This window comes from Balaenoptera borealis, assembly GCF_965194805.1.
Source record: "Balaenoptera borealis genome assembly, chromosome: 12".
Taxonomy (NCBI): Eukaryota; Metazoa; Chordata; class Mammalia; order Artiodactyla; family Balaenopteridae; genus Balaenoptera; species Balaenoptera borealis.
In genome coordinates, this window is record NC_138869.1 from 48,453,802 (window position 1) to 48,472,693 (window position 18,892).

Sequence of the window (18,892 nt, forward strand, 5' to 3'; positions counted from 1 at the left end):
TATATATTCACTCATTTAGCCATACGACAACCCTATGAAATTGATATAAATATTATTCTCACTTTAGGATAAAGAATTTGAGGCACTGACATGTTAAGTAACTTGCCTTTGTTACCATATGGATCTGGAGTTTAAATCTAAGTAGACTGGTTGCAGAGTCCATACTCTTAACCATTATTTTGTACTGCATGCATGTGAATACATATGTATATATGTGTGTATGTATGTATGTATATGTATATACATATGTTACATACACTGTGCATGAGTATATGTGTATCTAACATACTAGATAGGTAGCTATGTACTACTGTGTGTGAGTACACACACACAGATATACATATTATATATATGTGTAGATTATGTTTTAATGAACATATATACACACTTTGCTTTACAAAAATATGCACAGTTTCCTTTAAATAATAAGTATACTTATTTATACAATAATTTATAATATTGGAGTTTACAAATAAGTAAGCAAGAAATTTAAAGAGAAAAACACTTCTGTTATCATGTGATAACCCATTACAAATCCCTTGCAGTGAAAGTTTTTTGAGACAGATTAATGGGAAGGCACAAGTAGTTCAATGGAAGGTCTTGTATATTTGTTCTGGATCATTTTAGCATGTGATGAATAAATTCGGTGAAAAATGTATTCTTTTGGGATTTTCCTGCTGGACAAGAAACAAAAATTAAAGTCTGACTTTTGAATATTAAGGCTGCAGTTCAGTGACTGAATGACTCATTGTTCTTCTAATTGACTAACTGGCCTTAGGGGAATGGGGGGTGGTGTAGGGGAGGCTGGCAGTTCCTGCCTGCACACAACAGGACCATTAAAAAGCTTGCGTGAGTTTGGTTTGCTTTCTTTTGCTTTGCCTGTTGCTTTTTTAATGAATTAGGCAAGGTGCTTAAAGGATTGTCCAGTAGAGCAGCTGAAATATCATTTTCACAAATGCCGTATAAAATTTTCTTGGAAATAAGCCCTGGGTTTATTGCAACAATCTATTCAATAATGAGTATGCACACGGTAATAAAAATGAACATAATTCCTCTATTTCCTATTGATTTACTTAAGAGAAAATTTAGAAACCCTCCAATGTTGGATTGAAATTCTTTAATTTTTTGTATTTATAATTTGATAATTATAATGAGACCTTAATTGAAAGGTTAATCCTAAGTAAACTCACAACATAATCATTTGGTCAATTTAATTAAATGGTACTGGGTTTAAGGAGTGTGTAGTAACAATGAAGAAACATAAACTGAGGAAGAGAAGTGAAAGTCTCAGAAGCTTGAGAAGAATTGTGAAATAAAATCCATGTTTATGGCAAGACAAGAATATAAAAATTCTCTGCCCTTTGGCCTCCCCCTCTCCCCTCACTGTGCACTGTGTATCTGCATTATGCATCTACCAAACCTACCCCATCAGTAGGAATACCTGCTCAACCATAAACAGCAACATTCTCCTAGCACCAACAAAACAACTCCTTAAAAGATAACATTCCTTCTTGATCTTGGCGCTTAAATCTGGATTATGTAAACTGTCAATAATACGTCATTTATTGTATAGCCCTCTGTCTCAGAAAACTTATATAAACTGTCTTGACTTTTAATGGGCGGAACAGTTCTCAGAGCTTTCCGAGATGCTCTTCCTGGGTTATAATCCTCAAAATTGGCTCGAATAAAACTTTCCAGTTCTTTCTTAGATCGACTGATTAATTTTTCGCCGACAGGATGAATAAGTAGGAAGGAAGACACCAGTTCCACTGGCCTTTGTTTTCATTGTACTGAAGTTGTAGATAGTTAGGGAAATATTTGAGTAGTGAAGATGAGACAAAGAGGCTTTATAGAATACTGATGATGAAACTCTTCTTGTAAAAGGGCAGTCGCTCATCTTGGTTAAAACCTATTAAAGGGCTTCCCTGGTGGTGCAGTGGTTGAGAATCCGCCTGCCAATGCAGGGGACATGGGTTCGAGCCCTGGTCTGGGAAGATCCCACATGCCGCGGAGCAACTGGGCCCATGAGCCACAACTACTGAGCCTTCGCGTCTGGAGCCTGTGCTCCGCAACAAGAGAGGCCGCGATAGTGAGAGGCCCGCGCACCACGATGAAGAGTGGCCCCCGCTCACCGCAACTAGAGAAAGCCCTCGCACAGAAACGAAGATCCAACACAGCCATAAATAAATAAATAAATAAATAAATTTAAAATTACCTTTCTCTAAAAAAAAAAAAACCTATTAAAGACCAAATTAGCCTATTTTTTAAAAAGAGAAGCCCTGCAGAGTCATTCTTTCTCTAGGCTCACATTTCCTTTGTCTAGAAGGATGCGTGTTATGAATGTAAATGAATTTTTTAGATTTATGAAGTGATTTGTGGAGCATCACTAGCATTTCAATCCTCTCTGTTAGCTGGATTTCCTGGGGGCTGTGTCTACCACCGTTCCCCCCATGCCCCATGCAGTCTCCCCTGCGATTAGGGTCTCTGGAAGACTGGGCACATTTTGCCTCTGTAGCCTGCACCTTGCCTATTCTTAGCTAAGGTTTCTGTTCAAAACCCCTCCCTGTTTCCTTACCCCGGTGATGGGGCTACAACCCCAGGGCCCCTGCTTTTTTTCCTTTTTTTAAGCTATTGAACTGTACGCTTTATTTATTTTTTTAATATTTATTTATTTATTTGGCTGCATGCGGACCTTTGTTGCCCCCCCCTTTTTTTTTTAGTTGCGGTACGCAGGCTTCTTAGCTGTGGCATGCGAACTCTTAGTTGCAGTATGCATGCGGGATCTAGTTCCCTGACCAGGGATCGAATCTGGTCACCCAGCATTGGGAGCATGGAGTCTTAGCCACTAGACCACCAGGGAAGTCCCCCAGGGCCCCTGCTTTTATCCTTCTTGACAAAGACCTAAAGGAGATACAGCTCCTGGCACTAGCCAGATCTTCTCATCAGAGGCAACCTTCCAAGCAGGAGGTACCGTTAGATCATATCAGGCCTGGGAGAAAAAGATTGGCCATCAGTAGGAGGAAAGGACTGACAAACTTCTCAAAGGCATAGAACTTGTCTTATTCACTTCACATTTCCAGAGCCACCAATAGTGCCTTACAGTCACAGGTGTTCAGTAAATACTGGTTGCACTGAACTTGGACTCTTCTTCTCTTCCCCCTCCCAACTTCATCTTCAGGATCAGTGGCCCACTCTGGGTTTCTTTAAGAAGCTACCATAAAAAATACTTTACTTAAGGCTTCCCTGGTGGTGCAGTGGTTAAGAACCTGCCTGTCAGTGCAGGGGACACGGGTTCGAGCCCTGGTCTGGGAAGATCCCACATGCCGCAGAGCAACTAAGCCCGTGCGCTACAACTACTGAGCCTGTGCTCTAGAGCCCACGAGCCACAACTACTGAAGCCCACCTGCCTAGAGCCCGTGCTCCGCAACAAGAGAAGCCACCATAATGAGAAGCCTGTGCACTGCAACAAAGACCCAACGCAGCCAAAAATAATAATAAATAAATAATAAATAAATAAATTTATAAAAAAATACTTTACTTAAATGCCTAGCATGTGATTTGATCCAGGTTAACAAAATTTCCAAAATTTAGATACCTTAACTTCAAAAAAATTTTTAGAAGGTATGGTATGTAATTGGGGATATAAAGTATGATAAGAAATAAATGAGTTTAAAAATTATATATATATGTGTGTGTGTGTATATATATATATATATATATATATATATGTTAAAAACTAGCAGTTACCAAAATGCCCTTCAATAGTTGAATGGATAAATAAATTGTGACATATTCTTGTAACGGAGCCCTACACAGCAACAAGAATGAACAGTCTACAGCTACACACAAAAACATGAGTGACTGTCACAAATATAATTTTCAGAGAATGAAGCCAGATACAAGTGGAGTATTTATATAAAGTAAAAAACAGGCTAAATTAATCTATGCTATTAGAGGTCATAATAGTGGTTACCCTAGAGGCAGTGATTCTCAACCAGGTATAATTTGATCCCCAAGGGATATTTGGCAACGTCTGGAGAGACACTTTTGGTTGTCATACTGAGGAAGAGGGTTGCTACCAGCAGCTAGTGGATAGAGACCAGGGGTGTTGCTAAACATCCTACAATGCGCAGGACAGCTCCCCACAGCAAAGAATTGTCCAGCCTAAAACATCGACAATGCTGAGGTCGAGAAGCCCTATCTACCAGAGGGGTAGTGGTAACATTCTGTTTCTTGATCTGCATACTGTTTACACAAATGTGTGCAATTGGAAAATTCATCAAGTTATACACATATGGTAGGTGTACCTTTCTATAGGTATATTGTCCCTTAACAAAAAGTTTAAAAAATGTTAAAAAGCTACCTAAGGTTTAGAAAACCTTTAGTTAACAAAAATACATCCTAGGACTCAATTAAATCTAGACTTAGTAGAAAATAGAAAAAAAGTAGCATTTTATAGAAAACCCTAAATTTTAATGACAAAACACAGTGTAAATAGTTCACTCATCATATCTTGTACTAAACATCAGGATTTAGGGTGTACTCTAAAATGACAATAACAACTTCAAAAAAAGCATCATGCACTAATAAAAAATGCATGAATGTTTTATTTACCAGAAAATCCTGGTTGATCTGTAGATAGGAATCTGGCCAAGTCACTTAGAACCAGGATTTGTGTTGTCAGCATCTGCAGAGACCAAAGAAGAAAACAGCTACTTAAAAAATGCTCCACTGCCTCTTGCTGGGACCTTTCTCTGCAGCCTGCAACCTGCAGCATCTCCTGTTCTGTGACTGTGGTTTGCAAACTGGGTCCCGCACACAGAGGGCAAGGAGGGACTGAAAAAAGAGAGGACGATTCCAGATTAGTAGGTGGCAGGTTTAATGAGCAAGGGAGTTTACACAGGAGGCTTGTCTTGGGTGGCTGCAAGACGAGTAGATCTCATCTGCTTGCCAGAATGTTAAAAGTTTATATAGAGGCCTTAACTAGGTTCAATCACGAATACTGTCCAGGTGGTCTCAACAACACCTTATGCTCTTAAGGCTGGATTCTTGAAACAGCTCCTAGTGTGGGAACAGTGGGCAGAACAAACATTCCAAGGACAGGTCCAGCTTGAGGGTCAACTGTTATGTCGCTTAATGACTTTCTCCAACAGTTATGGGGTCCTTTGGTCTGTGAAATTTACAAAGTTTTTCCAGCATGAATTGTCCTTGACAGAGTATTTTGAATGGGAAAGTCTATTTTGGTCATCTTGTCCATGTTTCACATTTTTATGTTGGGTGTGTCTTTTTAATTCACAGGCCTCCAATCAAGGGAGGCCTCATGTGGCAGAACGTAGGTCCCAAAATCATGGACTCCAATCCAGATGGAAGGAGGTCTTGGCAGGAGGTAAGTGTATTTTGCACGTGGAAAGGACATGAATAATTGTGGCCAGAAGATGGACACATGGATGGAGATTATTTATAAAAAGGCCATAATGATTTCCTTCCCCTTATCTAGGCCTCCATGCGATGTGACTTGATAGCTCTTTCTACATGGAGATGAAGTCGATTTCTCCACTGCTTTAAATCCAGCCTGGACTTGAGACTTGTTTTGACAACTAGAATGCGGGGCAAGTGAGGTCACCCCAGTTGAGAGCCTGGTCCTCAAGAGGCCTAGCATGCTCCTGGCTCACTTTCTTGGAACCATGACTCTGCCATATGACTAAGCCTGAGCTGGTCTGCTGGATAATGAGAGCCCACATGAGACCACTAGAGACAAGCCATTCCCAGTAAGGCCTTCCTAGCCCAGCCAGGCCTGCCCACTCATGTACAAAGTGAGTCCAGCCAAGACCAGAAAAACCACTCAGCTGAGCCCAGCCCACACTGGCAACCCACAAAATGATGAACTAAATAATTTAGAATGATTTCTTATGCAGCACACACCTTTGTTCTCAGAAAGATGGCTGTAAGCAGCTCTGGCACTTATTCCATTCATGTCAAGTCCAGTTTTATTAATAGTCCCTCTTTCTCAATAGTGGAGTGAAAGTCCCTCAACTGAATATTAGTGATCTCACTTGAGTAACCCAGCTCAGTCACTGTGGCCAGGGGGTTAGACACATGGTGGCCGTACCTGGGTCCTTCCTAGAAGCTGGAACAATGAGATGGACTGTGAAGAAGTGACAATTGACAAAAGGTAAAAAAATAATAGATGTCTAATGCATAGTACACTGTGTATCTCATTGCCTCTAATGTGAAAATTCGGCTGCTGTGATGCTTCCAACTGGTTGATCACTCACTGCTTTGTAGATTCTGCCATCACCACTGGCACCAAAGCAAATTCACTCATTACTAATTCTACTTGCATAATTTGAAACATAGAAGATCACTAGGAAAAGAAGTCCATTAAGAGCAAATTTTGTATTTTAGGTGCTTCAGTATTTGGATTTCTGGATAACTTATTTTCTACCATATTTTATTCCTGAAGCATACCAGAGCTCTTCATTTTCTCCTGAAAATGAAGGAAGGATGTGTTGGCCCATTTTATGCCCTGAAGTGTTATGGAATGAGATGCATTGTAAGGAATACTCCTGTTTTTATAGAAAGTAGAAGGACGCTAAGCAAAATGTGAAGCAAGAGATGTTGTTAATGCTTGAATAATAAGTATAGAAAGAATTGACAGATCATGGACAAAAGAATACCATTTCCTTTAATCTTATTTAATAAGCCCTGTCTTTGAGTCTTTTGATTTTCTCTGGCTGACTTGTGGATGTGCTTGACTTGAATTCATTTACCCTCAAAAATAATGAAGACTAGGAGATGGACATGGTATGAGTGGGAAATCTGATGGAAAGAATTGACAGGGCTTAATAATCTTTCTGCAGATGAACACTGTGTGGGTTCCTCCTGCTAAAACACTGGTTTTGTGATGGGTAATTCATCAAATCATCCCAGTAAATGAACCACTCAGGAATGAACCATAATATATTCATAGGATGGGTTAGTCTGCAGCTGTTAAAATAGTGTTTCTAAGGAATATTAACTGACATGGAAAAGTGTACATAATTTTTTGTCAAGAGAAAAATATTTCTAGAAGTGTATTATGTCATATATATATATGTATGTAACAAAATATTACCATTGGGGTTTCTAAAGACAGATAATTTGAGTGCATTTCTCCCTTTAATGCCTCTTTATGTTTTATAGGCTCCCAGTGTTATAATGTGTTACTTTTGTAATTATAAAATAATGAAAATGCAAAATGTATCAATTAACTATTATAGTACCACATAGAAAGTCATGCTGTCAAAATATTTGCAACCAGGATATAACAATTCCCTAGCTCCTCAAGATGTGTCCCTTTTGTATGCATGTGAAATTAGCATTGCAGTCTGATGGGTATATTCTTTTGAGGGCTGCCAGATCTAAGCGAAACGAATAATTACTGACATTTCAGAATACACCTTATATTCCAGACCCTGTTCTAAGTATTTCACATGCTTTAACCCATGTAATACTCACACCATCCTATGAAGTAGTTACTATTATTACCATTTTACACATGAGAAAATTGAAGCATGGAGATTTTAAGTTAAGATGGGGTAGAGTCAGACTCCAGAGTTCTTGCTCTTGACAACTGTTCTACAGTTCTCTCCTGTCTTGTGAGAGAGGACTCCAGGTGCTACTCATCTTGAAAAGGAAAGACGTCTCAGAGAGAAAGAAGAATTGTAAGTGCAGAGTTCAAGTAGTCATGAGAAAGCCTTGACCTCCTTCTATTTGTCTATTCATGGAGGAGTTCATCTTGAACTTTGAGGACAGCACATACTATGTAGAAGCTGAAGAGGGATGTGGGAAAGAAGAGACTCCAGCACAATCTCTGCCTTATGGGGTCCATTTGTAATGGTTGAGGTACAGTACAGGTGACTAAACTGGTATCGTAGGGCAGGCTGTCCATAAAATATTGGTTGTGTGCTAAACTAAAGGATCCCATGCTTTCGTAAACTTGAAAATCACTGGATTAGGAAAAGCTAGAAGTCTGTTGCAGGACTTCTCAGAGCCTTTATTATGCTCATGTTATGTTTTAGTATATATGGAGCAGGTATAGTGTATACCATTTCCCAACTTTGTTCAACCACAAAACATCTTTCTCATGGAACATCTTCTAATAGTTCCCCAAGTTAATGTTCTGTGGAACAAAATTTGGGAAACACTGGTCTCAAATAATGGTACTCTCTATATTATTTCCATTTCCCCCTGATCGTCAATGATTTTTTAAAAAATCTTATCTCAAGTGTCCTCTGGAGACACAAGGAAAGGATTTGTATCCCTGTTTGGATATGTTTATTGGAGGAAGGGTAGCAATCTACTGAGGTCAACAAGATAGATGCAGCCATGAGCACCTATGGGAAATAAATTTTGGTGATGGAATAGGAATGATGCCTAAAACGTCACCCAGTCCTCTAGGAATTGTCTCTCCTTGTACAGTAAACCCTGGGAGGCTCTTTGTTAGTGAAACAGGGTTTCCTTCTAGTAATATTAATTGAGCTTGGTTCACTGAATTGCAGGACTTCCTGTATGATATACACAGTTCCCAGATAAGCATATGGAAGAGCTCATCATCAGTGATTTAAGTCAAAAGATGTGATGGCCATCACGTGGGAATAATGCTACATTCTCATTTTTCATATGGCAAAGAAATAAGAGAGCTTCAAATAACTGAAACGTCAGTGTGGACAGCCCCTATCTCCTGCACATGCTCATCTTAAAAAATACTGTAGAGTCTGTAGTGTGTTTGAGTTTTAAGGTCATACATGGAAAGAAGTTGAAAATTCATGTTAGAAGGAGACTGCCAGGTAAATTATTACTAGGAGCATCACTGTGCTTGCTGATTAACTGATAAATATTCAAAAATGTTTTTGTAAATGCCTTGAAATTGCAACTATGGCTTATTTTCAGAATGGTGGAGAGAGAACAAAAGTAGTGAAGGAAAAGCACAGAAAATCACTAAAAGGAATTGTTAGATGACCTCAGTGAGTGAGCCCATCCTAGATCATTCAGCCATCAGTCAACCTACTTCTTGAATGGGTCTAGCAATAAAAGTCAAGCCAGCCCAATTCAAGGAACCACCCAGCCAACCCATAGAATGATAAGCTAAATAAATGCTTACTGTTTTAAGTTGCTAAGTTTTGAATTGGTTTGTTACACAGCAACTAATACAGTGTTCTTGGCATGGTGAGGATTTGGGGGTCTTTCCATTGATGACCTGACCCCCCCTTTGGCTCTTAATGTCGTCACAGAGCCTCTGAATTTCAGACAAATTCTGCATCAGTTCCCATGGCAAACCACCTCACATCCCCTGCAGCAGTATTGCCCAGTCCCCCCACAACAGTGGCCCCTACAAGCTTGCTGGTTCTCAACTCCTAGTACCTTCCACGTTCTTTCACAGGGAGTATATAGAGATTTACGAATTCCTTCCTTGCTGAATAGGAGCCAAGGGAGTATCACAGTGCCATCTCCTGTTCTTTCTCACTTTAAATCTGCCACAATTCCATTCCTATTTGGCAGCAGCTGCTCTGTGTTGCCAGATGGGATCCAAGTGAGTCTGTCTCCTTCTAGAATTCCAGATGGGTTGTGGAAATAAATGGAGACCATGCAAATGAGAAGCCACCATTACTAGTGTTTGGTAGAGTCAAGGCAGGCAGGAGTGTAGAAAAGCTTTATACTAAAAGGAAAAAGGAAGGCTTTAGGTATGTGCTGACTGAAGGTTTTGTTGGCATAGGAAATCTGGCTGCAGGCTAACTAGAAGTGGGGCATCTTACGAGGCTGGTTTGGAAAGCATGTTTGGCTTTCTTTGGTTGGTCCTCAGTTGGAAGCTGGGGCGAAAAGTTGGCAATTATTAACAAAGTGCTCATTGTTCTAGGCCAATTGCTGTAGAGGTTGTGTTTTCACTCCCTGAACTGGCTGCTGCAGAGGTTCAGAGTCAATATTCTACTGCCCTATATATTGTGCTGGCCATTGTCCATTTGTATATTCAGTCTCTCAGTCCCCCTTTCGGTCATCCTTTCACTTGCATGATATTCAGACCAATTCAGGAAAGGCTACAGATCCAGATCATCACTGTTTGGCAATTGTTCAGTTGTCTTCATGGTCAACTGTATTGCAAGATCATCTTGAGCTTTTTGTTGTTGTAGCATCATGGTGATTAGCTGGCAAGAGAGCAGCTGTGCAGGGGGATTTATGATTCTGGACAAAATCCAAGGGGCCAGTATCATGATCTCTGACAAAAACAAGAATAATTAACAGTCCCTATAAGATAAGATGCTTTAGAACCAGGAACCCAATTGCTCAACTTAGGCCAAGTGAACAAATTCCATGGGCTATGAGGAACAACTTTAAAAAGCCAAGTAGTTTTCTCCAGAAGGCAATGTATTGCCTGTTCGACTTTGCCTGTTTCATTAATCTAAGTAGAGCAAGAAGTGTTAGCAATGGCACAGACACCTCCCTGACTAGCCAACGAGAAATCTAGAGCAATGCAATTGTTCATCACTACTTGTGCCGATGAGTTAAGATTGGTCTGTATTTCATCTAGGATGGAGATGGTAGTGCTAATAACTTCTGCCAAAGTTAATAAGCTTCTTAGAGTACTTTCTACTTGAATGATTCACACCACTGGGAACACTGCTCTGATTGTTCACATAAACAATTAGTAATTTCCCCAGTTGGAGTGCTTGAATCATCAAGGGTAGGCTCATTTGGGAACTTGCATCTGCGTTGGAATTTTCTAAGTTGGTGATATATAGAATTAGGGTCTTCCTATACAGACAAGTCTTGGAATACTATTAGTAAAGTGCTTGAGGTATTAGCCTGAGGAAAACAAGACCAGGCATCCTGGTTGCAAGGGAAATAGTATCCAGTAGGGGGCACATGGAAATCCAGGAGAAAAAGAGTTGTTGACAGCGGGAGGTCAGAAGAAAGGCCTTCAGTAGCCAAGTTACATATTTGGATCTCTTATTAATCTCTTCCAGGTGGCAAGTAATTGGCTCATCATCCCATAAAGGTTGTTGAATGCAAATGTAGAACCAGTTGTAATAATTGGTTCTTTTTCTGGGAGAGAGGACACTACCAAATTTGCATGTTGACTTATTTAAGTTCATTTGTCTGTGTAGATGCAAATGCCATTGGCCATAATTCCCTGTGATCTTGCTTGATAAGACTGGAATTGTCCAGAGTTTTTTATCGTGATGATCATGGTGATGGATGAAGTATTCCTGGATCAGTAAGGTTCAGATTAGTGGCTACTGTGTGGATGTTAGAAAGTGTGCTTTAATCTAACAATTGTAATAAAGAGGAAAGAGAAGAGAAAAGGGGTGAGGACGGATGGACAGTAACCAGAGGTTTATAGAAAATGAGAAGAAGAATGGTTATAAGCAAGTAGATGAATAACAAAATGGGAATAAGTCAGGGGTTTTAGTCCCATGTCTTGGGCAGAAGCTGTCTACTATCCTGTCATCTGCATATTCCAAAGGTCCCAGGACAACTGTTTACTTCCAAAGGTTGGCTATGAGTAGAGGAATTCTGAGAATCCTAAATTTGAGGTCCTTTACTGGAACAGCCTACCAGCTGTGTGGAATTCTGAATTGTTTCTTCAGTCGTGAAACATGGACCCAAGGACTGACTCCCTGGAGTTTCACTGCTGTATTTGTTGTTACAGTACCTGATGAAGTCCCTTCCAATGAAGTTCAAGAGTAGTTTTTCTCCAATGTCCCTTCCAACACATGAAATCTCCTGGTTTCAGATCATGAGGAGGCTGAGGCTGTGTAGGAAGATGTTGCGGGAAGGCAGCTTTAACCTGTTGATGATAAGATTGAGTACATGAGTCCCTTGCAATTTTTTGCCATCGCTGCATGCAGCAGGGTAGAATATCAGAGGTGAAACTCCTAAAAGCATGGGTCTTCCAGTTACCAGATCATAGAGGGATAACTGATGTATCCCTGAGGGAGTGGATTGTATGGCTGTAATCACCTATAGTTTCCTCTTTTCTCTGCGTGCATGATTGAATTATCTAAGCAAATTTTACTGAGAATCTTTTGGGTATGGCTTTTTGCCCTAATTGGGAGGCCTCTTTTGACCACTGGGTTTATTGTAAAAAGAGGGACTCTGTAGATCCCTTTCTGTGTTAGTTCAATCAGTTTTTGCCATCCAGGATTGAGCATCTGAGATTTTAACCAACGTGTGTACAAGTTAACGTAATTCAAGTAACCCTGAGACATACATATCCAAAGGAAGTCTAAATTCTCCAAATAGTAGCTGGCCTTGTCTGGGTTAGAGAAATTCTGAATTATAACTGTTAATTCAGCTCAGGCCCAAGACGTACCTGACTCATGGGAGGGATGGATTTTTAGAAACAATCGGTATACGGGGTTTTAGGAGAGTTAGTAGGAAAAGGTAGGAGATCTGGACAAGGGAACGAAGAGGGAGGAGTTGACAGAAGTGTAGAAGGAGAGAGATCAGAAGGATAAGGGGGAAGTGGGGGACTTCCCTCGTGGCGCAGTGGTTAAGAATCCACCTGCCAATGCAGGGTACATGGGTTCGATCCCTGGTCCGGGAAGATCGCACATGCTGCGGAGCAACTAAGATTGTGTGCCACAACTACTGAGCCTGCACTCTAGAGCCCATGAGACACAACTACTGAAGCCCGCGTGCCTAGAGCCTGTACTCCACAACAAGAGAAGACACTGCAATCCGCAATGAAAAGCACGCGCACCACAAGGAAGAATAGCCCCTGAAAGCCCGTGCGCAGCAATGAAGACCCAACGCAGCCAAAAATAAATAAATAAATTTATTTTAAAAAAAAGGGGGAAAGTGGGAGAGCTGGATATAGGGAGGCAACTGAAGGACAAAGAGGGAGAATTTATTCAGGAAACCAGTCTAGTTTGTTGTTGCTTAAGTTTGTCAGGTTGCTATTTAACTTTGGTCAAAGAATCTTTCAGTGAGGCAATTATTCGATCAGAATTTCATTTGGAGGCCTCTGCATGAAAAAATGCTGCCCATTAAAACTGAGAAATCTTAGTCCCTTTATTTTCTAAGATGCTTCTCAAATGAACAATTTTGTTCAAGCCAAATGTTCCCAGAGTGGCTACTGAAGATCCAAATCATCACTGATGAAGTTACGCTATTTAGAGCAATAGGTACAAGAATTATGATTGTAACAAGAGTTCAGGTAGAAAGGAGGAGCTTCTCTTGGAGGAGGGGGAGAGGACTGAGACTTAGATGATCCCTCGAGAGCAGGCAACAGTGAATCCAAAGTGATGCATATGCACTTTGTATCTTGGACTCCCAGCCTGATGGTTGGCTGCCTCTGATCGCAGGTCTGACAACTGGCACCTCCAGGCAGGTGGAAAACCAAAGAAAACATCCTCTTGGGATAAAAGCCAAGCTCTCAGAACAAACAATGTATAGAAAGAGAACCGCACCTAATTTTATTGGTAACTTGGCAAAATTTGTTTAATTGGACTCTGGTTTAGTGAGGACCACAAGTTTAAGCTTATAGGTCCTTATGCCTGTGTTCTCCCCTGTGATTCTCCTTCATATGACAAACACTTTTAGACGACACAACGCAAAACAGAGAGCAAAGTGGATTGGAAAAGAATGACCTGATTCCCCCAAGGATGCCAAACAAATGGGGACCAATAACAAAACTGAGAACAAATAGCTGAGGAATTCAACACAGAGAGGGTGGAGTCCAGACCCAGGGCTGACTTGCAGTGTTGGTGAGAACTTGACAAGCCACATGTGGCTCCTGTGGGTATCGAGCCCGGTTGAAGGCTGGGGTCTGCAGTCGTGAGCAATGCGGAATGTCTTGGTGGGACCTTTAGGAAAACTATGGAAATAAATGAAGACCACCAAATAAAAACAAACAGAAGCTTTTTATTTAGAGTTTGTGTTTGGCAGAAACTCAAAGGCAAGCAGGGGACTAGGAAAGCTTTATAATGAAAAAAAGGGAAGCCTTCACTCGTGCTCTGATTGGAGGCCGTCGGCAGGGGGAAGCTGGAGGTGGGTTAACTAGGAGCAGAGCAGCCTATGTGATTGGTTTGGGAGCATATTTGGCATTCTCTACTTAGTCTTAATTGGAAACAGGGACAAAAAAAATAAGGAAGCTGGTAGCCACTGGCCAAGTCCACTGAGCGCTGATTGCTGCAGAAGTTGTGGTCTGTCTTCCTGGGCTGGTTGCTGGAGAGGTCTTGGGTCAGAGTCCTGCTGCCGTATATGGTCTGGCTGTTGTCCATTTGTGTATTCAGTCTCTCAGGGGCTCAACTCTACTAGCCCTTTCTGCATTCAGGGTCCACTTCAAATGCTCTTTCGTTTCCATTTTCTCACCACCCTTCCACATTTCTGAAAGGACCAAGAAAAGATATAGTCCTGGATCCTTGGGAGAACCAAGTAGTGTCTTTCCAGGGTACTCACATTCCTTCCAAATTATTCTCTTCCTCTCCTGGAAGAGAGAGTGCTCCTTCTTCTTTTTTCCCTCTCTTCCTGCAGAGTAGAAACTTCCCCTACATTATATCCTCCTTTCCCTCACCCTTAGATTTTTATGTTCCGTGTAAAATCCACTTTTCTGTCTCCTGGAGCCAGAAGCCTCTTGGCTCTTTCTTAAAGGTGGTGGTGCTGGTGGAGGGGGGGGATTGCTGAGCGGAGAAATATCCTCAATGAACTGGTAATATCATTGCAAATAGCACAGAGATTCTTCACTTCTTGAAGGAACTTGAAAATACATGAAAATTCAGGTCACCTGATTAAAAAATATCAGTATGAATATTCAGCACACACGAAAGCCTCTGAACATCTTTGAATTGTAAATGGTGGTGTAAATTTTCTCTGGCATCTTCATTCATTCAATACATATTCATCCAGCACTTCCTTTGTGCTAGGCTCTGTCCAAGGCACTTGGAGATATCTGTGAACAAAACAAAGAACTCTGCCCTCCCATAGCTTATGTTCCAGTGGGGAAAGACAAACAATAAATAGGAAACAGAATAAGAAAGTTAACAGTGTGTTAAAGGGTGACAAATGCTATGGAATAACGAAAATGCAGAGCAGGGTAGGGAGGATCAGGCAGAGGGAAAAAGGGCAGCCTCATCTATTTCCTTTTCTTTGGTGATGCCTGACTTTGCCATGTAAATAGCAATGTTATTGCTAAGCCTCAGTGAATAAGATCAAGACAATTAAACCAACCCCCAGGGTTTGAGGATTGTTGTGAAGGAGATGCACACTCACACACAGGGCCCTAAGTTTCTGGGTATTACTGCTAATTTTATTAATCCTTAGCACAGCTGCAGTCTGAGTTGGCTGCCAAGGATTTGAACTGGTTTGGGATTCAGAGAAGCAGTGTATCTGATTTGGCTATAGAGGTTATTACCAAGCCTGGGTTTTACTGTAGGGACCTGATTTATAGTAAGAAAAATCCTAACAGGTGAGAGTCACAAATCAAGACTCCGTAAGTCAGTAGTCACCCATATGCCTATAAAATAATACCGTTATTACCATCATCTCTCAGCAGCATCAGGATCCCTTATTAGATGCCCTAGTCAGTGGAATGACAAATTTTCTATTATTACATCTACATTGTCCTCCCAAGATAGAATCCACTTTATTGCAGAAAGCAGCAAAGCTTTTTAAAAGCCGTTATTTTGTAGGAAACAAATAGCTGTATAATAAAATATTGTTTAAAAAAATGGAAATAGTTCTAAAAAATAGAAAAATACTGTGCGTATTAGAAACAATAAATTCTTTTCTCTGCATTTCTATTTCTATTTAGTCCAGTATGATCTGTTTCATAATTTGAGATACACATTTGGTCACATGTCTTTTATTTTTCTAATTCATCACTGCTGAAGAGCAGAAAATCCAGGATTTCCATTTTGAAGTTTTCCCCCGTCTTGAGTTGTCCAAAGACATGAGTGTTTACTTAATCCAGTGAGGTCCATCTTGTCCTCATTCAACAAGCAAACTAGATGTGCGTCGTGGTCCTCTCCCCTTTTGCTGTCTCATGGTGGGGCTGTGTGTGGCTTGGTTTGTACAAGTTTTTGTGTGAATGTAAGTTTTCATTTCTCTAGGATAAATGCCCGAAGTGGAATTGCTGGGTTGTATGGTAGGTCTGATTTTAGTTTAAAGAAAAACCAGCCAAACTATTTTCCAGGGTGGTTGCACCGTCTTACATTCCCACCAGCAATGCATAAGTGATACTGTTTCTCTGTCTTTTCCCCAGCATTTGGTGTTTTTTATCTTACCCGTTCTGATAGGTATGTAGTGATATCTCATTATAGTTCTAATTTACATTTTCCTAATGGCTAATAATGTTGAGCTTCTTTTCCTGTGCTTATTTGCCAGCTGTACATACTCTTTGGTGAAATATCTCTTGACATCTTTTGTTCATTTTCTAATTGGATTGTTTGGGGGTTTATACTGTTGAATGTTGAGAGTTCTTTATATATTCTAGATACAAGTCCTTTGTTGGATGTTATTTGAAAATATATTCCCCAATATATCACTTGTCTTTCCATCCTTTTTTTTTTTTTAAAGAATATAGTAATTCTTTTTAAATTATTTAATTAATTTATTTATTTATTTTTGGGTGTGTTGGGTCTTTGTTTCTGTGCGAGGGCTTTCTCTAGTTGCGGCGAGCGGGGGCCACTCTTCATCGCGGTGCACGGGCCTCTCTTGTTGAGGAGCACAGGCTCCAGACGCGCAGGCTCAGTAGTTGTGGCTCACGGGCCTAGTTGCTCCGCGGCATGTGGAATCCCTCCAGACCAGGGCTCGAACCTGTGTCCCCTGCATTGGCAGGCAGATTTTCAATCACTGTGCCACCAGGGAAGCCCCTTTCATCCTCTTAATAGGGTCTTTCACAGAACAAATGTTTTTTAAAATTTTGATGAGGTCCAATTTTTCCTTTTACCCATTTACTTTTCATTTAACACATAATTATTGGATGTCTACAATTTATCAAGATAATGTTCCAGGTGCCCATAGGAAACAAAGATGTGATGTGGTCCCAATTTCAACACATTTCCAGTCTAGCTGGGAAGACTGGAGATGTACCCAAATATTACATAAGAAGTGCTAAGTGGCACGGAAGAGGGAGAGATACCTTTTTTTTAAAATCAGATATCATGTTTCAGCTGATAGGGAAGTAGTGGGTGAAGGTCTCACCACTTCTATGCCAGAGAATGCCACAAAATGGCATAGAAATTTCCCTTATAAGTCCATTTTTTCCAGGTTAAAAATTGTAATTTTTAGATAACTAACATATATTAAATCTCATTATGTGCAAAGCAATTTCACATGCATTGTATCAATTAATAACAATCTTGTATCAATTAATAACAATTAAGGGCAATGAGGAGGATTACACCATACTTTACATGTAGGGAATCTGGGATTCAACAAAGTTAAGTAATTTGCCCAAGGTCACACAGATAGGAAATGGTAAGGTCAGACTGGCACCCGTCTTGTGATTAATGCTCTTTTAATTCTACCCAGAATCCTCCTGAGACATGTCCTTTTCCTGCCAGTATAAATTCATCAGTCTTATGGCTAAGAAACGAACTGTCTGAGTCACATTTTAAAAGAAAACACAAAGGACTTCCCTGGTGGTCCAGTTGGTAGGAGTCTGTGTTCCCAATGCAGGGGGCCTGGGTTCAATCCCTGGTCAGGGAACTAGATCCTGCATGCATGCTGCAACTAAGAGTTCGAATGCCTCAACTAAAGATCCCGCATCTTTAAAGATGCCGCAACTAAGACCCAGCACAGCCTAAATAAATAATTTAAATAAAATAAAAGAAGACACAATACATTTCCTTGGTGCACAAAAGTCAATGAGCTCTTCTTGATAAAGGAAGGATCCATTAAAACTCTTACAGTGGTCAGGATCACGCAGAAAATGGAAAAGCAAGCACAGCCTGTGAGTCATGAGGGGCCAAAGAAGGGGTAGATATTGCTGGAACTCAGTAAAATTTTGCTGGATGACAGCTCAGGATGGAGTAATCATGGAGGGAGCATTTTAGGTCATCTTGTTGTCAGCTCATTGTTACCCAAATCATCTTCAAATGCCAAACCTTTCATGGGGAATGTTAAAAAAAATGAATAATAGCTCCGGTGAAGAACTAAAGCCTGTTTCTGACCTAAAGGATGACAAATAGGGAGCTGGGGCTCTTTCTCACTCATAATGTCTCTGGATTTCCATCTGTACTTTCTTCCTGTTTTATTTGTGACCTTGCCCAAATCATTGAACTATTCTGTATTTATTTGTCTTTCTTTTAAAATGTTTATAACTTAGGGAAGATGTTAGGACCTTAATTCTGAGTCTGTAAAGAGGTAAATTTATATATTAGGTCAGTTTTGCAAACACCTGTATGATGTCAAATAACCTTTGAACCCCGTCCCCATTTTTGTCATGATGCAGCCACTGGCAGGTCACATGTGGAGAGTAATCCTTTCACATTCTACATGCCAAACTTCACCCTGATGGCCTGGGATCCAGCTGCAAAAGCAAAGGTCTTCACAGTGTCTGGACATGAATGAACACGAGCATTTACATGTGGCTTAGCAATGACCAGTCATGAACTGACTGCAAACATTTGGGCGAACTTACTTCCACCACTGTGTCCATCTCACTGACCTTGCAAACAATCAGAATACCCAGGTCTCAGACTGCTCACGGGGTAAAGGATGACTGAAAGAGGGCAAATGAGTCTTCTTGGGCAATTTAATGTGCATTCTGGGAAAGAAAAGACTGCCTCATTCTTGGATCCTAACCACTGAGAAGACAAGCCTGAAGCTGGAGGGGCCACCATGGAGTAAGTCAGCTTAACAATGAAGCCCACAGAGGAAAGCAGAGAGGAGAGGAGGAGGGAGAGAGGAG

The 18,892-nt window shown here is 40.7% G+C and overlaps 1 protein-coding gene across 9 annotated transcripts in view; it reads right to left on the minus strand.

Annotated features, from left to right (window-relative positions):
- The window catches only part of LOC309608508 (uncharacterized protein), a gene marked incomplete at its 5' end in the record, with an annotated part of 555,765 nt that overhangs the window by 187,063 nt on the left and 349,810 nt on the right, over positions 1 to 18,892 (minus strand). For 8 of the 9 annotated variants that reach the window (XR_014232918.1, XR_014232919.1, XR_014232920.1 and 5 more), the window contains 2 exons: positions 4,615 to 4,687; positions 11,690 to 11,824. Coding sequence is in view for 2 of the 9 variants with exons in the window: in XM_082348787.1 (XP_082204913.1) it covers positions 4,615 to 4,687; positions 11,690 to 11,824 (208 nt within the window). The remainder of the gene's footprint in view (positions 1 to 4,614; positions 4,688 to 11,689; positions 11,825 to 18,892) is intronic. The other variant, XR_014232917.1, reaches the window with a different exon arrangement.